The sequence below is a fragment of the Lonchura striata genome, chromosome 1A (genome assembly GCF_050655825.1).
Source record: "Lonchura striata isolate lonStrDom1 chromosome 1A, ASM5065582v1, whole genome shotgun sequence".
Classification (NCBI taxonomy): domain Eukaryota; kingdom Metazoa; phylum Chordata; class Aves; order Passeriformes; family Estrildidae; genus Lonchura; species Lonchura striata.
Window position 1 is genome coordinate 38,598,444 of NC_140741.1, and position 26,684 is coordinate 38,625,127.

At 35.1% G+C, this 26,684-nt stretch overlaps 2 protein-coding genes across 4 annotated transcripts in view; both read right to left on the bottom strand.

Annotated features, from left to right (window-relative positions):
- The window catches only part of LOC110478548 (uncharacterized), a 260,944-nt gene extending 234,535 nt beyond the window's left edge, over positions 1-26,409 (bottom strand). The window contains exons 1-3 of the mRNA XM_085568641.1: positions 26,362-26,409; positions 13,332-13,422; positions 1,258-10,554 (exon numbers count right to left, since the gene is read on the bottom strand). The gene's annotated coding sequence lies outside the window, so the exon portion shown is untranslated. The remainder of the gene's footprint in view (positions 1-1,257; positions 10,555-13,331; positions 13,423-26,361) is intronic.
- MDFIC (MyoD family inhibitor domain containing) overlaps positions 23,208-26,684 on the bottom strand; it is a 51,601-nt gene continuing 48,124 nt past the window's right edge. For all 3 annotated transcript variants that reach the window (XM_021545241.3, XM_077783443.2, XM_077783442.2), the window contains exon 5: positions 23,208-26,684. In XM_021545241.3, the coding sequence (XP_021400916.3) occupies positions 26,437-26,684 (248 nt within the window). In that variant the 3' untranslated portion in view covers positions 23,208-26,436.

Genomic DNA, 26,684 nt, shown 5'->3' on the forward strand with positions numbered 1-26,684 from the left:
TGCAATTTTAATTAATTTAACTGTATTAATATTTTTGAATTAATAGTTTCAAGAAATGCTAGTTTGTGGTCTGCATTTCACATCTCAAGTGCAACATTTTAAATTTATATGGACTTCTTTTAAGTCAGTGGGCTCAGTCCAGTGTAACAACAAAGTCTGCTCTGTAGCCATAACTTTCTCGTAGTACATCTCCATCTGTAATTATACTTTATGGTATGTTACACTAGAGGATAATAATTTGCTGCAGAAATCCAGCTTTGGACTTTGATTTTTTCACTTAAACTGCTAGCATAATGAAAGAATTTAAGGATATTTTGCCAGCAAAGTATGTAAAAAAGAGATGAATGAATTAATGAATGAAGAGTAAAGAGTATAATGAGTGCATTTAAATCCCTTCAACATCCCTAAATAGTTATAATTGTATAAACTACACTCATACAATTAAAATAGTAAACAACTATGATGATCTGGAGAGATCACTCAACTCATCCTCTACCCCAAAAGAGGGATCAGCATTTAGGATGTTAACCAGAATATATAATAAAGCTTTATTTTTTGCCTATCACAACATGAAGCTATCATTGTCAATCAAGAAAATCATTGCCAATATTTTTCAGGAGTCCAGTCCAGGAGCCTAGATATATAAAGGCATATGAAATAATAGTTAACTCAATGTTCGTATTTTCTAGTTCTAGTTGGCAATTATCTCCAGCTGTACATAAGGCCTGACCTAATGTCCATTGAAATTGATGTGGATTACTTTACCATTCCATTTCATGAATTTAGGAGTAAGCCCCTATCCAAGCCCCCATGTCGAAAAATTACACACACAACTGCAAACATGCAATGTTTCAAGCAAATTTGACTACTTAAAACTTTTTTCCTGAAAGTTTGATCCTCAAACAAACACAAATCACCTTGTTATAAGAAAATGTCTCCTGCTAAATTGAAGCTTCATTATTAAAATCAGAATATATTAATTAATAAAATCACTAATGAAGGGCATTTTCATCTCTTCTCACATATTTGTGCTGTAAATGACTTCATACACCTGAATAACTTGCAGTTTCTTCAAGCAGCTCTAATAACACGCTTAACAAAGCAACAAAGACACACATGAAAAATTTAGATATCTACAGAGAACCTTTAAAAAACACTAAAGCTGTGTTTTACTTCTTGTTTCTTGAACAGCAGCCTTTTACCATTCTGAGTATTTTCTGTACAATGGAGATGTTAATAGTTACCCTCAGACTGTACCTTATCTTTTAATGTAAACCTCTTAGGCAGTGCATTCATGTTTCATGTCCTTTCGCAGTGCAGCTCACTTAGAGACAAAAGTAAGAGGAATTTGTTTCAGTTGAACTATTCCTTTTTAACAGACACTTTCCACCTCCCTTGTAGAACCTGCCAAAAGTAAAATCAAGGTTTAATATTACACTGTTTTTTTCCTCAAGATCTGAAAAACCTATAAGGTCATGGGGATTTTTAAAACTTACTTGTTATTTACCAAAGTGTCATTAAAGCATTCGCTAGTTGATGGGCTGTCAACTATGAGACAGTCCTACGCCTCTAATCCTCCAACTGTAGTCTTTTAAGATGCTATAATCAAATCTTAAATTTGCCTAGGTGGAAACTACTTCCAAGTTTTACACTTTTCCAACAACTGCTAATGAATTTGATTTTCTACAAGAACAATAAAAGACTAAATATGTTGATCATATATTAGTCTCAGACTGGGCATCCTAGACAAAGTGCTGAACTTCCATTCTTTTACATATTCAAATCCAATATTGTAGATGTGTATGACTAGGAAGTATTCTGTTCAGGTATTTTAAGTATCCAACCAAAATTACAATAGTAAATTTTTTATTAGCTTTTCTACTTTCATATGTATGTTGCTTATACATAATAAAGAATGATGTCTCATCCAATCAAAATTTAACCAACTTAGAAAAGTATGCTTTTGCTATTTATGTTACATGGAACATAACAGAAAAATATGTATTGCTTAAAAATGATTATGACCTTGTAATACAAAATATTATTCTAAGCAGAGGTGTACCCAGTCACTAATTCAAAGCCTCATAATGAGAGAACTTATTTAAACAAGAATTCGTGATGAACATTTTGTCTATCACTTTCCTCTGCAGAAATGCTGGAAATTGTATAATAATGCTCATATCCATCTTTCTACCGCATTTTCAGACTCTGCACAAAATCTCAGCACATAGGGACTGCTGGTGTTCATGAAGCCTAAAGTTCAATATCTTTTCTTGTCTCTAAATGAAGAAGTGAAGGTAAGGTTATCTCCAACACACATCTTAGCACTAGGTAAGCATAGAGTAGAAAAACCTCTGTATCAACACCCAGAATGGTGCTACAGCTGTTTTCATGCTATATTCTCTAAAGCTCTGACTCAGTGACCTGTCTCCAGCCCCTTTTGATAACAAGATCTGGTTCCCTGGCTAAAAACTGCAACAAGGTCATAACTAACAAAAGGATTTTAGTATTTTTATATTTAAACATACCACATAAATGTACAAAATTTTGAAAATTATTAAGCAAAAGAAGGAGCAGAAATAGAATATACTGTAGGAAGTAATACAGTATGTTTCAATAATTTCTTTTTAGATTTGCAACCAAGTCATGCAAGATGTATTTAATCAGTGTAAATATTATCTTTTAGTATTTTCTATATATCTTTCAAACTGGGATGTTGTTTCTTTCTCCATCAGAGGTCTGTACTGAGCACTATTGTCAACATTCCCACCAAGAAAAATATGACCAAAACTGGTTCATAATATCTTAGACCTACACAAGGGACACGGCTGCTTTTGGGAGACTTTACCTTAATACTGGCATTGGACATAAGCCTTGATTTAAGTTCCCAGGCAACGGATCTATTAAAGCTATATTACTAAGGTTCACACTGCCCCTGAAAGCTTTATTAAATGATTATTTCATAGCATGGAGGGAAATGTATTGAAAATTAATATGCAGCATCAGCCAGTCATGGCTCATAGCTGAAATATGCTCTTTGTATCCAAAAGTAGAAATTTCCAAATAAGACTGGGTGAGTGAAATTCCTCTCATTAACTTTACTTTTCTAATCTGACTTGTACAGCTCAGTGACTGAGAGAAATGGCCATTTCTAGAGCTGATTTCATTTTTCTTGTGTCTTCAGAGCCCACTTTCACACTGGGTGCATTGCCCTCTGGGAGGGCCCCTGTGCTTCAGTAGACCATAGAAGGAGCCCAGCTGCCTCACTTTAATGGCTGAAGTGAAACAACATGAACCCCCACTCATATGAGAAGAGTAAGATTTTATGTATCCATCCAACCCATGGGATTCTGACAGACTCAAAGAAGCATCTTGAATATTTACACATCTCAGTGCATTAGGCCATTCTTTTTGTAGAAAACAATCTGAGACAACTAATGCCAAGTAAAATCATGCCAACATGTACTTCTTCAAAAGGATTTTTCAGAAACAGCTAATTAGCTAAACTTCTACAGTGTTGCCACAATCTGAATATACATAATTTCTTCTATAAAAACACAATGACATGTTTTATGAAAGTGATTTTTTTAATGAATAGTTAAGACCTCTAAATAATTTAAAGATACAATTTAAACCTAACAAAGTTTTGTCATTTTACATTATTAAACTGCTAAGAAATATATTAATTCGGATGATGCAGTCTAAAGTTAGGAACAATTAAGAAAATGGGCAGGTTCTCTTGCTGTCTCCCAATTAATTTGGAAGGTGAGGAGAAGGAGATGCCCAGGCAGGCAGCTCCTGCCCTGCAGCACCAGGTGGCAGTCCAGCGTTGACTGACAGGTCTCCATGTCTGCTGCACTCCCCAGGCCAAAAGCTTTCCTTGTTACAGTACTTGTCTGCCTAACCCTGCTCTGAAAGTCTTCCATGCTTTTCTATATGCTAAATAACATATACTCACCTTGGGATTTAAGGGCAGAGAATAAGATTAATGTTTTTCATAAACTTGCCCACACTGCCTTACTCATGCTGAAATAACGAGGAATTACTTAAAGCATATTTCCACAAACAGCTCTGAAATTTTGCTAGTCAAACAGATCACACAGTATACTCCAAAAGTTTAAACAACATATTAAACCATGTACAGAAAATATGTGGCATATAAGTCTTTTATCTACTAAAGCATGATGTTTTTCACAGAACATATAGCAAAGATAATTTTAAATCTCTCTTACTCAAAATAAAAAAAAAAAAAGAAAGAAAATCGTCCTCAAAATTAACATTAAAAAAAAGAGAAAATCTTGCAAAATTGGGATCACATATACAGATAGCTGTAATTTCTAAGAAGGAACAATAATAATAATAATTTACTTAATTTCAATGTTTGTTGAGATGGCTATTCTCCTAAAATGCTGCAAAAAATGTCCTACAAGGAAATAAACTTTGAGGTAAATACAAACAGACCTTTACCAGAGCTGTGAAATGGATCTGTCTACACGTCTCATGGTCTTGTTTCATCTGTTTTTAGGGATCTACCGTTTTTAGTGTTTTAATTACAATTTATCATTTGACAAACTTCACTAGTTAGCATCAATGAGCCAGAGGTAAAATGGAGTAGTCCTGTCCTTCTCAAGGCTTTTTTTATTCTTCTATCTTGAAGTGGTACAATTTCTGAGTAATAATAGCATGGTTTTATTCCACAGAGCCAGTCCTTTTGAGCATTCTGAGTGGGATCTGCTAACCTCAGTAAGGAAGAAAAAGAAAGTTTTCATGTTTTTTAATGCAGCTAGACCTGCAAAGCCATAACAGCTTAGAAAGATGGATTCTCTTCCTTCCTGTTCATCTTCAATAGAACTTTTCAAAATGACAATGAAAAATGTTTAGTTGACATAACTCATTTAATGTGGAAGTTCCCAGGCCTGAACTGTGCTAAAGAATCAGGATTCTGTGCCTGCAAATAAGCTTGCAGGACAGGTGCCTCATAAATGACTTGGAAGTAATAAATATTTTCTCTGAATCAAACACAGAAGGGGGCACACACCATACACTGAAAAACAGCTCACAAAGTCACTTAAGGGTAATCACAGGACTTTTCCAACCAGAATCCCACTGGCTTTGTAGCAGCTGAGGCAACTACATATCAAGTCTTGCAGTACAACTCCAGACCAGGCTTTTGTGTCTGGGCTGCTCCCCACCATCTCCATACCACCCTGTTTCTATATAATCCAGAATGCTGACTCCCCTTAGTATCAAAGGGAGACAACTGCTGGCAGAAGGCTTTTTCCAAAGGTATGTTGACACGGGAACTGACTTTTGCTGTCCATCTGTCCCCGCCTTGAGCTCCTAGTCACCAATATGTAACAAAGCCTGCTTTCCTCTTGGGTTATCTTTAGCGCAATTCTGAGCTTCATTTAGAGGAATGGATTTGTGTTGTGAAATGTTTTCTATTATAGTTTCCTTCAAATTTTATCCATAGGACAAATTAAGACAATGACTGTTAATATTAACATGGCAAGTAGTGCATAATACAGACACCTATTGAGACTTTTTCATCAGTCAGAAATAAACATTTTTCTAACCACACATCCAACACTTGATTTGCCTTGATTTGTCCTTTATAATATGAACTATTTGCCCGTCAATTTAAAAGCAACTTTAATTGATTTTCGGATTTCAAGCACCATTACAAAGAACTATTTTTATTTTATTGCACTGGTTTCTACTTTATTGTTCCCTTTTATGTTAGTCTGTTGAGGTTTATTTATATGAGGTATTTTCTTCTTAACCATATTATATTGAAATGCCAACCAGTACTAGGGAGCTTTCCATAATTCTTTTGAAATTTAGAAATAGCATGGCTCTTACACGATACTTTCATAATGTTGCCAATCCTCTGATAAGTTGTTCACATCAGATATTTAGCCCCAGTACCTACTGTTTGAGAATCTGCACTGATTCTCTTCACGTTTTGCCTCTGCATTTCAAGATTTATGAATATTAAGTTGTGCTTGCCCCAAAGCAAAAGTATACTCACTAAGATATTTGCTGAGATCAGGAGTCTCTCTGCCCCATTTTTAAAACAAAGGCATTAATAAGGAAGCACTATAAAATGTACGACATTGAAAAAATAAGGAAAATTCAGTATTTTTAATAAAGTGAGAAAAAAATCCTCTAGTTCAAAGCACCCTGAGCTACCCTAAATAATGCAAAAGAGTAACAATTTATGGCACTTGTACAGGATCGTTTCTGCTAAGTGTGAATATACCCTGATTTCTAAAACTAGGACCATTATTTTCAAAAACAGTGGTCACTTAGGGTAAAAAATATCATTATCTGTCATTTTAACCCTTAGAAACACATGGGCAGATACTACATACAACATCTATGTAGGTCAGTTAGACCCAGTGGCAATGGTTGCATCGTTACCCAGCACACACATAATTACTTCGTGTACCAAACACAAAAGTTATGGACGCATTCATAGGGTACACACCTACATATTCCAATACTGAAACATCTTTCACAAGGACTAAAACAACTTTAGAATTTAACATGCGAAGTTTAAAAAAAAAAACTGTGAATTTTAAAAATAATAAACATGTGAAATTGAAAAAATTCCTGAAATATCTTTTTTTTAAATTATATTTCTTAAATTCTATTCCAAATGCTCTCAGCTGCCTTTTTGATTTGGTCTCTTTTTATGTGTACATGAAAATGAGAAACTTATTTGAATCAAGCTTAAACTGGTCCATGTTAAAATGAAAAAAAAAATCACAAAAGAAATATATATGAAGAGGTTTATAGGTCTACAAACAGGTAGAATAAATGTGCTGTGGTGAAAACATCCTATTGAGATAAATGCTGAAACAAACTAATGGAGACTTGGTTTCTAAACCGACTACACAATATTACTTCTGCCCCTCTGTTTGTAATTACATTGCTTTCACTTTTATATATTAAACAGTTCCCCAGCTGCTCTTTAGAAAATAATAAATTGGTTAATTCTAAGAGCGACCACATATGGTTAAGATAATTCAAGAGAGACAACTGAGTCATGCAATTCATCTCATTTTTCTTTTTTTTCCCACAAATCTTATTAAACTGAAAATAGAATTCTATTGTGTTTATTACAGTAGATATTCTTACTGAAGTCAATAGTACAAGGGTATTTACAGCAAGTTTTGCATTTGCATTATTGAAATATCTTATTGCAATTATTTTTCAGCAATTTCCTCCCACTGTTATTCTACATGTTACAATATGTTGAGCATAAAATAAGATGCATCTGTCAGTATAGCTTCTATTGGATAATAAATGAAGTTGTATTGTCAATTAAGAAACTCAAAAAGTCAAATCGCCCCTTGGATTTAGAATGCTCACTCTGCAACAGATCCGGCACCTCCCCACCAGCATCAGGACTGAAACTCGAGCCACTTCAGGATAATTCCCTCACTCAGCATACCAGCAGAAAGAAGAAATTTCCCTGGCTTCAAGAAGTAGTGTTAGAGAATTTTTTTCCCCTTTACTGGCAATTGCTATGTAGGACATTATATGGATTCCCAGATAGCATTAATGGTTCTGTTTTCTGCATGCCTCAGGCCACAGGGCTGTGATTACTTTTAATCAGTTTCAAGACTCCCCAACCTCAGCTGTGCTTTGGTTATCTTCAGACTGGATCAGTACTTTGTAGCCTACCTACCATAACACTTGGAAGTTTCCCTGAGGCTTTCAGGCTATGCAAAATGCAGCCAAAATTAAAGTTTAGGTCCCTTTCCTTCCCCTTCCTCTCCCTACAGGAACTTTTCTGGCTGCTCCTTGTTTCCCATCACTAGTCTCAAGTACTACATAGAAATACCATTCCTTTTTCTGTAAGGTTTTATGCAATACCCTAAAACAAAACCAAAACCAAACAAAAGCAAAACTAAACAGAAAATAAAAATATAATATGTAAAATAAAATTTGCCTCGAAGTTTGCAATGCTAATTTATACCACTCTTAAATTCCTTCTGATTACATATACAAATTTTTAAATTTCCTTCACACATATTTCTCATTAAAAAATAGTCACAAAATGATCACTCTATGTTATCAGAAGTAAGCTTTACAGGTCAACAAGCTCCAAAAATCAGTCTAATCAGTGTAATGGGGAGACAGTGTATGGTACTTGCCCATAAAAACAGTGAAAATTATTCTGTCACTCATTCACGCACAGTCTTGCTCCTCACTCATTAGCCTTCTTCACTTCAGTCTAACTTACGTGTAATTGACCTCTACCAATGTAGCAAGCATGCTTTCTGTTTTATATGATCTCTAAGATAACAGTCCCTGTACAGGGATGCCAAAATTTAACATACGTGCTTAAAGAGGATGATTATTGAAAACAGTAAAGTAATTTTCATTATCATATGCTATCAGCAGCGTAGCAAACATTAATTTTTTCTATCATTGTAATAAAATCATGTCAGTGTAGTGGGGGGAAAAAAATGGAAGATGTAGTGACAGTACTCTGTGAATATCCAATATGCAGGAAATTTATTTATAAAAATCCCCAGTAAATAATATATTAATTATCAAAAAGTGCTGAGCCAATCACTCTAACAAGTTATACAGGACATCATACAAAGCAGAGCAGCCATTCAGAAAAGCAAGGCAGATGAGATTAGGTTAGTGCAGGTTGTGTCACTGACATGCAGCCTTCTAGACAGTCAAGTGAACATGCTACTAGACAAGCAAGTGAACATATTACACAAGGACCTATGCAAACTACAAAACGATCAAAGACTGCTTCAATATCATAATGTAAAATTGTAATGGGAATGCAGACAGGATTATAAAAAGAAGCAAATCTCTTTGAAATGTGAATCAAGAGAAAAAAATGACAGACTCATAACATTTTCAGATGAGGGTTTAAGACCATGGCACTTTCTGCAAGAGCAACACAGAGAGTGAACACTAACACATACAGCTCTTAAAACAACAAGATTAGCATATTTTTTACAAGATGTATAATTCCACTATTACAGAATTCTGCTAATTTCAGAAAGGAATATATCCCAGGACAGGGGGATGGAAGGTCAGTTAAATGGACAGCAGTGCTGCTTAATAAAGGCTAGTGGTTTCAGCCTTCAGTACAGAAACTGTGTCTCCTATAAAATAACCAGATTGGCCTTCACTGATTTCCCAGCAGTAATTTCAAAAGGAAACGAAGCTAAATAGCATTGTCTTTTGGTACTTTTGTGATGACAGCCACAACTAGAATTTAGCTAAAAGGAGAGTTTTGCAATTGCACAACCATAGGCTACAGTACCACCAGTTTTTAAAGGCTGCCACTTGCAGTTCTGACTGTGGGAAGCCTAATGCAAGACTATGACTCCAGCTGCAGGAAACCATGTGTTTTTATTTACTGTTGACTACAATACTTCAATTTACTCATTGTTGAAATACAGGTTTCCAGAAGAACAGGTTTGTCCTTCAACTGTAAAAGTACCCAAGTTCCAGTTAGCTTCACTCTGAAATACTGGCTGACCGGCCACACTGTGATGAAAAGAATAAGGACAGAAGATCTGTACAAAGACAAGAGACTCTCATAAGAAGCCATGAAAAAGACAGGTCTAAACACAGTGCAATAAAGGCAAAAGAACAGTAAATAAATAAAGATCATTAAGATAGAAGACACAGCAAAGTTACACTGGAAAAAGCAAACCCCAAATCATTGTTATATCACCTGTGGGAAAACATGCATTTCAAACTATAGGGAAAGGTGTACTTGGCTGCCCAAGTACAAGTGTTATAACTGTCTGGTTTCAAATTAGCACACATATTTCTGTTAAAATCACCAGTAAAATAAAAGGATAACTGGGACAATTTGACAGTTTTTGGTGGATTCTTAGTTTGGATGCCTCCTGTAGTTTTTCCGTAACATAAATCTGCATCTTGAGGCATAACAAAACACCAGGCAGCAGGACAAAAATGCTTCTTGAAGTAGCAGTCAATTTGGTCCTACCAAATTGAGACAGTCTTACATATAAACACAACACTATAGAAAAAGAAACAGCAAAATTAAGTTGTACATTCAAATTAAAGTTCTAATGATTTCATGATAATTAAGAAACACTTGCTATTAACCAGAAAACAAAGCTAAACAATTAGTGACCAAGCTTATAGGGACAGACCTGCACAAAGATGTAGGAGCATAAGACCTTGCTTCTGCAAGGTCATGTGTGGCCTCAAGCACAGCATTCAAATACTTCAGGATGAGCATTGGTTACTTTTCAATATGGAATATTGTGATAGCCTCTTTGAATATCTCTTTCTTTCTTTTCTAGTGAACACTGGCTCAAGCCCGGAATAGCTACAACAAGAAATCAAAACAACATTAAAAGTAAATATTTGCAAGCTTGCATACCAGGGAAGTGACAATGGGAGGAAGATAAGAGCAGTAGACTTTCTCTCATGCCAGGTGGTAGGATGCACGCTGCTAGTCTCATGAGGAGGCAGGTTTTCTGGCCCACAGGAACTCCAGTACCCACAACTGTGATTTGAGACAGGGAGTAAACTCTAAAAAACCGAAATCAAGAGGAACAAATTCAACAATTCATAGTACCAACAACCAAAACAGATCAAACTCCCCACAACTGGATGCTTAATCAAAAATTAAATCTCTTTTTTTATTTTTCCAGAAAGAGAAGTAATTTACTCCTGTTATGAATTGCTTTCTACTAAGGGTGGTGATTTGCCAGTGTGTGCAGGGAGGGGGAGGAAAGAAAAGGTGTTCCAATTTTTAAAATACATGTTTATGAACAAGTATGTGGCTTTGTGTCAAGTCTTTTTGTTTACTCATTCTGACCTTAATACAGTCCTAAGCAAAGTAGTTTCTACAGAACTAGGAGAATGCTGCATTTGAAGGGGTACAAGTTTTGTTGCTCTGACACGTCAGGGTGGAGGGCTGTTTGCATGCTTGTGGGACCTTCACTTTTCCTCATTTTGAGCTTAAAAGAAAGACAAATGTTAATAATTCTTCATTTCTGCTGAATCCTTTGGAATGTTTTTCTGCAGTTTAGCTGCTATTATGAACTATTCCTTTACATAGCTCCACAAGCTACTCCCATACAAGGAACAGAAGAGCACGTTAAGAAAATAATAAGAGAACTGCCTAGGGAAGACAGCACTACACTGTGTATTACAAAGATCTGAGGCAGCCCAGAAGCAGAATTAGAAAAAAAAAAAAAGAAAAACTCTGTTCAGAACTTTCACCACAATGCAGAAATTCTCAGATATCTCAAATACCATCATTGTCATTTCTGAAATCAAGAAAGCTGGAGTTAAAAAATTGCAGGAGGGACTTGATGAAAGTACAAGTTAATGAGTCACTTTCTTGGGAGGCTTTACTGAGACATTTGACCTTAAATAACAGATGCAGTAGATTTTTGAGGTAAGTCAAAGGATTATCTCTCTGTGCATCCAAACCGTTTTCATATCTGGTGTAGAAAACTATTAAAAATGAAAGTTTTCTTTGCTTTTTTGGAAGGAATTCACTGAATGAACAAACCAAACAAAAATGCTTTCAGTCCAAGCAAACAAACAGAAATTGTGTTAGGAAGAGCTCTGCGCAGCATATTCTTCCTAACAGGAACTAAAAGACTTGGAAGACCTTTCAGAAAAGATGAGACACAGAGATCCATGCTGAACCTTATGCTACTTTACATGAATTATAGATCAATAAACTAAGATACACAGAGGCTTATTAATTCATAATATTTACAATGCTTCTCTGAGAAGCATGCTGTGAGTTTATCATGTTCAAGAGGAATCTGGATCTGGCACTGGGTGATGCTGATCAGTGGTTTAGGGGTGGACAGTTAGACTGGATGATCCTAGAGGTCTCTTTCAGCCTTTATGATTCCTATGAGTTTGTGCAAAGTTTGTTTGTCAGCATAAGAAGGAGAGAAGAGACCTCAGCAAGTGCCAACATTGGTAATGAAATAATGATAAATCTTTGTGCTGATGCCTGGTATATCACTGCAGTTTGTATAGTATCTTACATTGTCTTTTAAATGTCAGCTATTGCAATAAGCAGTTCACAGAATCACAGACTTATTTTAGATTGAAAAAGACTTTGAGATCATCAGGTCCAACCTATGACTGAACACCATGTCAACTAGACCATGGTACTAAGTGTCATAACCCATCTTTCCCTAAACACCTCTAGGGATGGTGGGCAGCCCATTCCAATGCTCCATCACCATTTCTGTGAACAATTTCTTTCTAATGTCCAACCTAAACCTCCCCTGGCAGAACTTAAGACCAAGTCCTTTTGTCTTATTGCTTGTTGTCTGGCAGAAAAGGCCAATCCCCACATGGAGACAACCTCCCTTCATACGAGAATCTTTATTTTCCTGACTTTTTCTTTAAAATTACTTTTGCTACAGCTTTTAAAGGAAGTATTAATCTCCAGGTTCCAAAGATTGAAAATAGAAGTTGTGTTCTCAGGCATCCAACTAATTGTCTGTCACCCCAAACCTGGACAGGTGTAGATCATACAGCCACAGATCAGTGATCTCTATTGTTAAAGACATTCTAATATAGAGTAAATCATAAACATTAATACATATGGATTTGTTTCTACATAAAACAATCTAGATCTAATTCTAATGGTGATATTCTGACATTTTGTTTATTTGATGAAGGAAAAATAACCCCAAACCAAACATTAATTACACTGTGGTTAAGTTGGGAATTAGAAGTTCTAACGGAAGGATGATGTAGTCTACATCTGTGTCAACCGGGAAGTGCACATTAACATCAGTTTTGTTCTCTCCTGGATGGCTAGACTTGTGACGCTATTTCCAACCAGAGAAGTCCAACTTGCACATTCCTGCATGTGATATTCCCTTGATGCAGTCTCCACTAATCTTCTAAGTGTTGTATGTGATTCCTTCTGTGTGCAAAAGCTACAGGGCAAACAGCAATCAATGTGTAATTTGACTTGATGCCCTCTGAGTTTCCCAGTACTCTGAAACAGGCAAAATCACTTAGAGCAGATGATTCAATTTGTCAGGCAGCACTGTGGGTAATGTGCATCGGCCTTAATTCAGCTGTAGCAGAAGAGGGTGTCTTGTCAGTCTGTCAGCATATTGGGCTGGTAATTCACAGGAGCAAGGCAGAGTAGGATGTGAGCCATAAGCAATCTAAGCAAGAATATTTAGTTAGAGAGGAACTCATGTGCATGAACAAATATTAACATTTATAGTCACATAGCAATACATTTACAGACATAAATACACTGTTTGTAGCTATTGAAAGGAAAGTTCACAGACAGGTGCTTTTCCACATACCTCACCGAAGCTTGTTGATGCAACAAAATTCTCCCTTTGGCTGTTTATGAGCAACTTGGCTTCATCTGTCCCAGAACTCTGAAGAACAATTCTGAGAAGGAAAAGGTAAGAGGGAAATGCAGGTTCCTCCATTTAATATGGGTTTCAATGGTGATGTTTTTTCCATATATATCAGCAAAGATAGAAGGACCCCTTGCTACACTTCTGCCAGACCTTTATACACAGTGTTTGAAATCACATAACAACAGAAAATTACAACAAAGCAAACAATGCATATCTGTTTATTATATTAATCTCAGGAAATAATGATTTACACTAATTGTATCTACATATAAACAATCAGTTCTGCTGTCTAGGCTTTAAAAGCCCATTAAAGAAGACAATGTATTGATATGATACCCTTAATTCCAGGATTTACCTGAAGGTTATAGTAATATTCATACAGGTAGGCAGACAATAGGTCTATGCAGATGCAGATTTATAATTCCCTTCCATAAACAATAGTTTTATAAAATACAGAAATACGGTGTTTGAGATATGCCACAATATCTTTGGCCTCTATTGAAAATACAAAAAGATGTAACCTGAGAAAATACTGCCTACAATTATTTAAACCACGTAAGACACTGAAGAATCTTTCATCAAAGATGCAGGTGTACTTCCCTTTCCTGATAGACTATTTCTTGAAATGTCAGGATCCTAGAGAATTACCATTAAGCCTCCAGAGAGCATGTACTTTTCCTTATTGCTGCTTCCGTTGTTTATCTAAGTTCAAATTTGGCCCAAACTATTCACACACAAGATTTCAACAAGCATATTAACCCAAGCAGTGCTGGATAGAGTGTTTCATACATAATTAAAAAATCAAGTATCTGAAATACAGTCACCACAGGGGATATCGCAAACAAGTGTGGCCCTCCCATTTTAGTTTTAACAGAAAGCCTCAGAAAGCCTTTACACTTCTGTGCAAATTGCCTGCCCTTTTTGCAGCAGTGTCCTCGCTGGGATGCTGATAACCTACGCAGAGCACCCACAGTCAACACAACTTTGCCTTTCACTACCCTGATTAAGTAAGTAATGTTCACTTCCCAGGAATCCCCCATGGAGCAGCAGCATTCCTATGAGCCTGGCCGTAACAGCAGTAATGACTGGATTTTGAGAGAATTTGAAAACCTTCCTCAACACACTTATTTCTGTTTTTCAACCTATATTCAAAGCGATACTTTGGCATTGCTATGTAATTTTTGACAGGGTTATAGTAAATTCATCATGCTAAACTGAAGTGTTTCTGGCAGATGTCTACTCTGCAGCAATCAAGCTGTGTGTACAGTAAAATATGACAGCCACAGAGATACTTCTAGTTGTAAAAATTACACATATAATACTTTATTAATGCTAACTTGGAGCACAGTTATGTGGTATATTATTTATTGCTTTAATTAGAAACTATTTACTACAGAACCTTCCTTTAACTTGTTATATGGATAATTTTATTTTAATTTTGTCTTGAGTCAAAAAGTATTATTGATAAAAAGGAAATAAGCAAATATTTTAATATCAACAGAGTTTCTTTTTCAATACTTTAGTCTTTTCTTTCTTGACTACTAGCAAATTATTTTTTCAGTAATTTCTACTTTTCTTCGTCAAGACTTCATTGGAACAACGGATTTAGAAAGCTGTTTAGGGGGGAGAGGAGGAAACCTTGAATCATTAAAGGGGAATTTTCCACACAGCACACTTTTCCAAAAGTAAATGTTACAAAACAGGAGACAAAGAAATAGGATTTATTTTGAAAGTAATTTAAACTACTTATATATATATGAGAGCCAAGCTTAAACCACACAGATGAGCTAGTTCTAGGAGTACAAGAACTGATTTCTATTTGTGTGATTTCAGTTGCTCAGCTTTATTTCCATGCATTTAATAAAATGTGAACTTCAAGTGAAGGTTTGCGACTATTAAATATTTTTAGTAAGTCTCCCTTCTGTGGATTCCCTGACAGCTTACAGAAGCTGACCAAATTCTGCCAGTGTCCTCTCACTGGGCTAAGACTAAGATCAGTCTCCTGTGATTTTCTTTGGCTTTTAAAAATTGCTCTCACTTTTCATTTCATTTAAACAAGACCACAAGGCTTAAAAGTCCTTAGTAGGGAGTAAGAAAATGGATAAGCACACATGCAAGTAATATACATCACAGTGGCTTATTAAACCCTTTTCTCTCTGGAAACCAGGGGGAAAAAATGATAAAATTCATTTGGTTATTGGAGAAATCCCCATGTCACAGTCTTAGAAACTACTAATGATTTCCATAGGGGTCAATTTTCATTTTGTCATTTGACTCCCATAAGAATAACACAGGACCAAGGAAGCCTAAGAGAAATAAAAAAATAAACAAACCAAATGGTATAGTTCGTGAGCTAAATTTCTCCTGAAGTCGTGGAATACAAAATTACAACTGAATCAATGTAACACAGCATTTTATTAACCTCTAACTAAGGAGCAGGGAAGTGAAATATGCAGTCAGGTCTCCACACACATCTGACCTCTCCACCTGCTCTATAATTTCCTGCATTGCAAGGTGTGGAAGGATAGTGTACAAAGAACAGTCAGTATCCAATTCCTTTTCTCAGCTCAGAGGAATTGGACCTTCTAGCTCTATATTTTTGATTTTTAAACATTTCAGAGTAGATTTGTAATGGTTATGATGAGCCTACTGGCAGATCACAACACACAAATCCCATTGGTCTTGTGCTTAATACACTGGAATGCATTTTGTCTTGTGAATTTTCCATAAACTTCTATACCATAGATGAACTTTCATGTTTTATTTCACTATGAGTGCACTATTTATCTTAACACTACTGTCTATCTTCCTTTCACAGCCTATTTTCATACCTTTTTTATATTAAGTAAATTAACTTTTTATCTATGATGTTTGTTTTACAGGTAATTCATCCAATTTAAGGTATTTTTTTAGGGACTTCAATTTCATCTTGCCCTTGAAATTAACATCTAATGTGGTTTGCATTTTTGAAATAGAAATTAATCTTTATTTGAATTATTAGTCCAGAACTATAACCTATATTCACCATATTTGAATGTTACTATGGGAATCATCTGTGACCACATATTATACTGGATAACTACTGTGATAGAGGACATACATATTTGTGTTGTGGGGATCCTGCACTGGTAAAAAAAGTATTTATTTTATTTTCATATTTGGCAAAAGTAAGAATTCTACAAACACATTCACACAGGGTAATCTCTTCCTGCCATCAGAAAAATATGTGAGGTAGTACTGTCCCATCTCATTTAAGTTCTCTAAGATGAAAATAAATAAAATTCTGTCCAGTTCAGCATTTTTGACTACATTTTTTCTCTGTATGTGCTATACATATGTATTCATATACGCATACAGCATTTTAAAGGTAAGTGTAACTCTGAGAAAAGCATCAGTGTGGACCAAGACTGCCAAGAGGTGAGTAACCAAATGCTGGGTTTGATGGTTTGCTCAACTTATTATTATCTTCAGAGGTACATTTGGGTAAGAAATTGGACATCCATTTTTGTTTGTATTTAGAGCTTGTTTTTTTCTGTATCTCTCTGGCAGAATACGAAAAGCTTCAAAGCACTGTGATTTGTGCCAGTGAAGATACCAGTACAGTGTGATGGAGCCACAGCTCAGACTTCTGCTGGATAAACTTGAGTGAAATAAACTCTGAAATTCTCTCTTGCTAAAGGGATTCTATATCTCTAAGTAATTTCCGATGTTCTGTTTTGTGCTTTCTGTTTTTCAAAAAAAACATGAAGGACTGAAAGCATGTTCTGAAACTGATTTTCTTAGCACACTCACTCTTCCTTGCTCACTAAATATTGAAATATTGAATTTGAAATATTAAAAGGTCACCATGAAAGGCTGCAGGATTTAAGCTGAAACTCATTGTTCAGTACCTTTTTCACCATGATCTTCAAATACTTTCAAAGTATTTGAACTTACTCTTTTTTATATGAAGTAAATTCTGAATATTTCCTTTTACTTTTATAGAATGGACAAACATTTACTGAGAAGAGATCCATCCTACCAGGTTCAGATTGCTCTAAATAAGCACCTTGTAATGACATGTATTAAATTCATTGTTCGATCAACTATTGATTCATCTACAAATTTTGCTAGAAATGTTTCCAGATCATTGATTAAAATGTTAAAGAGTTGCAGACACAGTACCAATTTCCTCAGAGCCTCTCTAAAATCACCCTTTTAACATGTTTTCATTTGACAACTATGGTTTTGAGACCTATCAGTTATTTAGTTTCAGTCTACATCACCTGTACATATTAAAGAATAATATTGTAAGTCAGGAAGTCATATCATTCCTAAATCAAAAGTGTTAAGAACTCAGGTATATTATAGCTGTAAAATGATTTTATAAAACTTTAATTGTCATTAGTGAATAATAATTGAGAAGTATTTTCCATAAAACTACACTGACATACATTAGATCTTCTCTGTGAATAAAATTATTCTAATTACCATTTTTGAACATGAAGAGTAGTAAGGGAGCACTAACCTTTTGAAACACAGTTTGTTTATGCTAAAATTCATTCTCACCTATGATCTTAAAACCATATTGCAAGGCAACTACAAGGTTACAGGTAAGTTTAATAAGAAAAAACATCACTCTTCAGTAGCTTCTTTTCCCTTAATAAATATGTATTAAGCATCAAAGAAGCAATGAGACCCAACAGAACTGGACAAGAAGTTTCAGTGGAAACACAGAGGATGCTGGATTAGTAAACCAAGTGCCCAAAGGAGTGGCAAAAAGCTGAAAGCTGAGACGAAGTTAAAATGCAGAAGTAACAAATGTAGATAAGCTTTAATGACATGGTTGATTCATTTTCTCAGTTTGTTTGCTAATAAAACATTTACAGGTCTCCATCCTGGAATTTTTTAAAAGGGTTTTGCAAATCCCACAAAAATCATTCAAGGGATTATGTAGATGATCATAATGCTGGCTCTTTGGACTGTTTCCTGTACAGAAGTTAAGCTGCACGTGAAATATTGTCAACTTTCATGCCACAGAAATCCATGAACATTATTGACAAGAATGTATTTCTTACCTCAATACACTATCCAACATCTGTATTTCTTATTAGCAGAAAAAAATTCCTTCATGTGTTGCTCCCTCAGTCTTGTCATACTTTGAAAGAGAAGCACAGCTCTTACACTTTTATAATGTCTGAAATGAATGTTGCGCTGAAAAACAACAGGTTGGGACTAGATTTCTTTGGATTAGGCAAGAGAAACTAGGCAGGAGTATACAAACTATATGAAAGCTTATTACAAGAGAATGGTGATTGTTCTACACATCCACTGGGAATAGAATACGGATGCATCAGTTTTATTTGCAGAAATGAAAAAAAAGTTTAAATGGGATGTAAGGAAAAAAGCTGTTAAGACTTTAGTGTAGCACAAGTGACAAATACCTCTAGTGTCCTAAACTCCCTTCATCAGAGGCTTCCAAGAAATGTTTTTAGACACTGTTAAAGCTCAGACTGCTGAACTGGAAGTTCTCTAGAAGTTTCATCCAATCATGTAATTATGTGTTTTCACAAGATTTGTATGTGCATTTTGGGATAATATCTTTCAGTGTTAGCCTTATTTATACAAGTGATTATGCAAAGTAATGTCCAGAAAAGTTAGAAGTTAATATTACTAAAGAAACACAATAATTTTTTTCCTTTCCAAACAATGTGTAAGGTAGGAGTTCAGTATGAATTAACCTTTTTTAATTTACATCTAAATGTACTACAAAAAAAAAATTGTGGTTCTGCTTTAAGACATTATAGAAATTAGTATCAGCTTTAAAAAGATGTGATACATGTAAAAGTACCATTTTAACACAAAAAAAAAAATTTCGCCACAGATTTTGTAACAAGACTTGCATATGCAATACATTGAACAATTTAAAAATCATTTTGATGCATTATGAATTACCTGTAAAAGAATAAGTAAGTGAGGACATTCTCAATTTTGGTAAATATTTATAGAGCCAAACAATATGAAGTATATGTAACAATCAAATTTCTAGTGAAAATGTGTGCAAGAAGGTTTATTTTGAAAGGAAAATTCCTACTCCCAGTGTCATACCCAATTAAATTCTCCAGGTAATGACCCCATTTGCATAGAGAGCTGAACCCACAAGTGGGAATTTTAATGGGCACAGCACCTGAGTACATTAATTGAGAGTGACACTACTTGAACTAGTTTTGTGCTTACCCCACTGAAAATTCTACTCATATTATTTTTAATGTCAAGCTACAAGTCAAATTTCAAGATGATGGATTTGTTCTTTTTTAAGCATTGAATTTGAATAAAAGGCGGCTTTAATTCTGTTATGCATTGCATAGCTTTAACTAATATGTAGTTCTGATTCTCACCATTGCTTCATTTTTTCAGTGATTGGAATTTAATTTTATTCATTAATTTGCAAATAATTAGATAGAAAATAATGCCTTCTGCAGCTAAATTGCTTCTGGATTGCTGCTTAATGTACTTTAACCAGAATATGTGTTACAGTTAAGCTGACATAATAGTTTACCAAAATGTAATTGTGTAAATATGTCTAATTACTCCTTCTGAAGAAACAAGAGTGAATATAAAATTTCAGTCATGGATACCTTAATTTTCTTAGACTTAACCCCATGAAAGCTTGGTAGTTGCAAAGCATATTACTGAGGCAGAGACAGCAGTTGTCAAGAGTAGTGGGATCCTTGTAACACATTTCCCTTTATCCTTCACACACTTCTTCTAATGACCTTGAAGTTATTGTGGATTCTAAACCACTGCTGTTAGTCTACATTAAATATGTAATCAAGGTGTCCTCCTCACGTGAAGAAACAGACAAATGGAGTTGCATTTCCTAGGGAGGAAAGAAATACTGCCTTGTTTAATATATTTATTCTTCCCAGCTTCTCTTAATTAGTCCTCAGTAACTGAAGGTAGCTCAGAATCAAAAAACTAGCATATATATATACATACACACACACACACACAAACATACACATGCAACCAGAGACATATATTGCCACTCTCTCAAATGTGTTAGTTTGCAACTAACATGCTAGTTTTATCCTTGCAAGCAGAGCTATTTTGAATATTGTCAGTTTGCAAAACTCTGCAGAATTCATCTTGATAGAACTTCTGGTGCTTTGAGTGAGAAAAAAAAAATCAATTAATTTTCAAATATTTCAATACTATTGAGCTTCAGTTATTTAGAAGCTAAGTCTAAAGTTCCAAAGACATCACTTTTACAAGTCTCTTTGACTAGAAGTTGCATATAGCAGAGAACACAGAAAATATGAAGAAACAACTTACAATGCAACATGTATCTTGGTATTGTCCCAGACTTCCATAATGAAGACACTTCCAATTCTCTTTGAACCACAATTTAAAAGCAAAACAAAACCAAACATACTACCTTGCAAAAAAGCTAAGGAAACAAAGGTGGGCACTGTGGATCTGGTGCCTCAAAAAGTAGGATTGTAACATGAAATATATTGGACTACAGCATATTCACAGTGTGGTCACTTTGTGCAACTTGGAGATGAGACAAATTTCTGAATCCTACATCAGTGATTGAAGAGGAATTGTGCAGTGCTTGGGCACCAATTACATACCCTACTGAGATGACATAAAAAGCCCCAATTATAGTGGAGTACTTTGTCAGTTAAAATAGCATACGCATACCAGAATAAAAATCAGTAAGGCACTATTAAATGTATAAAAGGTTTTATACAGTCTTTCATCTTACATTCCATTTTTATGAGTACTGAATGGTAATGTATTAACAATTGCTATAATATGCATATATAAAATAAGAAAACAGGATTGTACACAGTGTTTTATGAAGTGTTTTGAACTGATAGGAGAATTGGAATTGTTCGACCTGGAAAAAAAGAGCTTTTGGGTGGCCTAACTGCAGCCTTCCAGTTACCTGAAGGAAGCCTAAAAGGAAAATGGAGCAAGACTATTTACAAGGTCATGCAGTGATGAATGGGCTTTAAGCTTAAAGAGGGGATATTTAGATTAGGTATTAGGAAGCAACTCCTAATGTAAGGGTGATGAGGCACAAGAACAGGTTGTCCAGCTGCAGATGCCCCACCCCTGGAAGGGCTCAAAGCCTGGTTGGATGGGGTTCTGAGCAACCTGATCTAGTTGAAGTTGTCCCTGCCCATGGCAAGTGAGCTGGAACTGTATGATGCTTAAGGCCCCTACCTACCCAAGCTATTCTATGAACCTATGATTAAAAACCATAAAGTCATTAAGAGCATCTAATCTAATTAAACATCTGCCTGTTTTGCATAATAACTCAGAGAACATTCTTTCCAACTATAGTAGAAATAGCCCATCATATTAAAGATTTCTAAAGGAGAGAAAACCCATCCTTTTATGACACTAGCACCAAAGCACTGGTAAACAGCATAAGCAAGTGTTTAAAAGTAGATTAAACTTTGTACAAGCAAACAACTGCACATTAAAGTGCACTGAGCACACTCAAGAAGTACATCTTGGAAGTGAGTGCAGTGTATTATTTTTATTGAACTTCATTGTTAAAAATGAATTAAGGTTTCCCTGCTCTCTTTAGAAGTGCTAAGAGCTGGCAAAAGGTTTGGAAAGTAAGGGAAAACACAAGATTAACATCTGTAGGATTCTAGAGCTACTACTGTTGCCATCAACAAAATATGGAGTTTTCCAGTATGTGATGTATGCAAAGACTAAGACAAGACACTAGGGAGATATTTGTCTAATGTTTAACTTAATTTTAGTGCCAAGAGTAGGATTTCAGATACATCATTCATTCTATGATCTGTTACCTTTAGAAAGTTACAAGACTGGAGACAATAAAAGCTTTAACATGGAGATACATCAATACAACTAGCACTGCTCTCCAATATACATAAAATATTGCAACCATTAAGATAATGTGAAAAAAAGACTAAGTGTGTGAAGAGGTCAGAAAAATTTCTCATTTAGAATATTATAAAATCAGTGATTCATCTAAGTCAAAACACAGTTCTTAACATGAGAACTACAACTGAAATAGAGCCATTACTCAATACGAAAGCTCCTGAAAGTTCCCGATGCTTCTTCACAGGAGCCAATTTTTTTCTAGAAATCTTATGTATTATGGTTACTGGCTAAATCAAATAAAATAGGTGTCAAACTATGCTATTGTTCTATGTGTCGATCAGTTCTTTTACTGAAACAATTATTTTGGTGCACAGTCTTTATGCAAGACTTCATGATACACATTCAAACACAATTTCTGACAGTTTATCATCTTTCCTCTGTAATGTCCATAGAAGCAATTTTTTTTACCGTCTGTGGGGGCACAGATGTAGGAAAATTAATGCAAAAGACTGTAGACATGCAGTTTCTGTAGTTTTAAAGTAGTATAAGGATATTCACACTTAGCTTAAGCCAACAGGGAAAAAAAAAATCATATGAATACTAAGAGCTGATTACACTCTTCGTTCAGCTTGTTTTTAGTAAACTGAAGACTTGTTGTGGGTGTATTAAAATAACTCTCATTTTGATAAAATGTAATCATTACTGTAATTTCACTTAATTAATCAAATTCCACCAAGTAATGAATTTTCCCTCTTAATGACAAACTTTTTTACTGCTGGAGGTTCATGTTAGCACAGCTTCTAGTGCCTGAGTTGGCTGAGCTCCACTTGTAACACAACTTGTACACCGGCTCACCCTCTGGCACCCAAAGACCAACACCTTTAGGAAGAGTTAAAGCAGAAGAAAAAACACAAAAAGACATTAAACTATTCTTCAAAGGAGTAACAAGGCAAGACTAGAAGGTGATATCCAAAAGCTTCAAAATAAAGATCTTTATTTCAAAATAGTGTTTGCAAGTAGCACATCCAATTGATATAAAATACAAACAGCATGTGTTTCAAATGGGCTAGTTTGCAGAACTATAAACTGAAACACTGTACAAGTTCACAAGAACTATGATAAAATAGAAATTAAGTTCTAATGTTTTCATTTTATTTAAACTCTATCTTTTCACATTTGACTTCTGATTCTGCTTTTTTTATTACAAAAGGTGTTTACAAGACTGATTATAGAGTGAAAATTACAAAACAGAATTTAAGGATATAAATATAGAAAGGAATTCCTTAAACTACATGCTAATATTCTCTGCTACAAAGATACATTTTTCAAAAGTGCTAATACCTCTATGACAAACAGTAGCAGATTACATTTAAATGTCAAACAAAATAACACAATTTTTTTTCAATTGTCTGTAATACTTTGATACTTCTAATCATTATGAGGTTTAATAACACTATTTTCACTTCCTAGTATTTCACAAATAAAGTGGGAAAAGACATATCTGTGTGTGTATGTCCATGTGTGTGAGAAAAAGTATATACATGTATTCATGAACAAAGTCCTAGTAATTATTGTTTTTATAATTTCAATAAATCAAAAATCCACTAAATTCCAGTAAGTAGAAACAAGGGCTTGTGCAGGACAAACTCCATATATAACTTTTACACAGGAGAATAACTCCCTAGATTGGTAATTTTTTTATTTTTTAAACCATATCAACCTGTGGTAAAAGTAATTTTTAGTAAGATCTAGCATTCACGAAAAGCATGATACACAAATGTGCATTTTCCAAGCACAGAACTGGACCTGCTCCAACAGGGCATGGATACTGGGGCAGAACAAGAGACTGGGACTCATCTTCCCTGTCCCAAAAGCACAATCAGACAAGGAAAAGCCATAATTCACCTCTTTATGACCAGAAGGACATGAGGAAAGACAGTTCATGGTGCTGTCTATCCCCAGAGGACATGTTCCCACAACCACGGTGTCAACCACAGACCTACAATGGACAAAGTACTGTCTAGACTTTTTCCAAGGTGCATTGAGTCCCAGTGTGATGCCCCCAATTTCCCCAGAGGCATTATGCCTTACAAAGACAAAATGCCTCCAGGCAATGCCACTCAACCAAGGCACCTCTTCCCCCTTCCCAATGTGGTTCAGCCTTTTAGGAGTCATAATTGAGCCCCATGAGCCTGATTCTGAGCACTGGGAATTTATCTATTTAACTATATTATTCCTTATTAGCCTGCCTATTACCATAATATTTTTGTGCTCTCTAACAGGAATTTAACCAATATAAATTCTGACATGAACGGAAATGCACTTAGTTCATGCAATACAGATCAGAATTTGGCCCAATATGTGGAAAAAATAAACCCCAAACATAATAAGAATAATACTTGTAGCAACTATCAAAAAAACAGATTAGGAAACCCTCTGAGGTTGAATCTGCATTGCATCAGAATACACCACAATATTGCATACACTAAGGCAAAATGTAACACTTCCCAGTTCCCTAGCACAGTTAAGGATTCGGCTTCAGTGATTACTTGCAGTAGTAGGCACTACTCGTCAGTGTTCACAAGAAGAAGCTTTGGTTAATATCAGACCATTTGTTGACTTAGCTTCACACTCCTGTGATCTTTAACTTGTCACATTTGCATAAACTGAATTCACTATAGTAGAAAGAGACATTTATTGTTATTGACTATTGATGACTTGTAACAAGGACTGAATTTAGGAGATCTGCAAATCTACACTCTACAAGTGGAGTACCTGGAGTGCAAACAGGAAAGTTTAAGTATGTGAGATCAAGATGTATGGGTGGTTTACACAGAACAGTTTGTGTGCTACAGACATTCAGGGTAGAAATTAGCAGATGGTAAAGAAAATGAGTAGTCTGATTCCCTAAGTCTGAGAATGCCACAAACCTCTTTATGTGTTCCATAATTATAATTACAAAAGAGAGATATTTCTTGGAAATCTTTAATGGTGTAGGGAATATACAGTTAGGTCCAACAGATCCTAACTGTATTTTTCAAACATTTTAAATACCAATCCTTTTATTTTTAAAGCACATGTTTTTTAAATTATCTTTTCTTTCACAGTTATTTAAAAATAACATTTAAAATGTATCTGAGAATAAACACTTTTTCCACTTGCTTTTTGCATTTAATGATAGAATTCTTTGATCAAATCAGTTTAATTTTGTTTCTATACCCTGTTTAAATTCTGCTACCCTCTGTAGAACTTTCTTATACCATAAAGAAATAAATACTAAGTTATGTGACATTGGCTCCAAAGCCACAAACACTGACCAGGCCACTTCATGTACTGGTTTAGATTCTTGAGTTAACTTCTAACAATTTTCCTCTTATAGTAAATTTTTGAAGTATCATTAATCTATTAGTTTGTTACTCTAAGGATATATTTCACGTCTACACAGATTTCCAAAGTCTCTTTCTAAGACAAAGCATTTCAAGTAATAGTAGTACTGAACTAAAATGATAAGGTGTCTATTCTGACTTGATTGATGACAAAGAAATCCTAGTACTCTTCTAGCCTAGGGCAAAACTTATATTTGACAAGATTGTCAGATAATCTCAACAATGGAAAATACCAGGAATTGCTCTCTAATCAATGAGATATTCAAAACAAAAGACATATTGCCAACATGACCATTGTAGCAAAACCAATGGAAGATTTCTGTTGCTGGCTTTGAATTAAGAGCAAAGTTGCTTTCAACCCAAATAGAGAGAAAGAGATATCTTGATTTTCAGAATGCCTGTAAATGCATGTTATGCATGGAGGCATTTGAGTGTTTAAACATTAAAGTAGGTAAAGGCAAATACTTAAGGTTTGCCTTGCAGTCTGTTCTCTGACCAAAAACTATCACTCGATTCAAATGGGAATTTTGCCTTCATAAGGCCTACAGCATCAGGCCTATAACTCACTTTCAATAAAGTCTTCCACTTGCAAAGCCAAAGGAAGCTGGAATGTAGCTTTAGTTTCACATACAAAACTATACAATTTGTGTTAGAATACAGATTTGAGGATTGCTTTTTTTAAAAAAATATTTATATAAAGGGAATTAACAGTGCAAGTGTGAAAATCTTACCTTGTCTTTCTTCAAATGTATTTAAAGAAAAGCTCTCCAGTTTTATAGAGAATAAAAAAGAAAGGGATAAATATTTCATGATGGGAAGCAGATCCCACAGCATTCCATGCAGATCTCCAAGCAATCTGAAGATTCACAACACGCATCCATTATGCCACAGTCCATATCACACGGGCAGTTACAGTCATCCCCCATCTCGTCCCCGCAGCAACAGCAGCAGGCTTCCGATGTGCAGATGCCACAGGATGCTTGTCCCAGAACAATGTTACAGAGGGTGAGAAATTCACAGAACAAGCAAGCCAGGATACAGTGAACACAGCAAT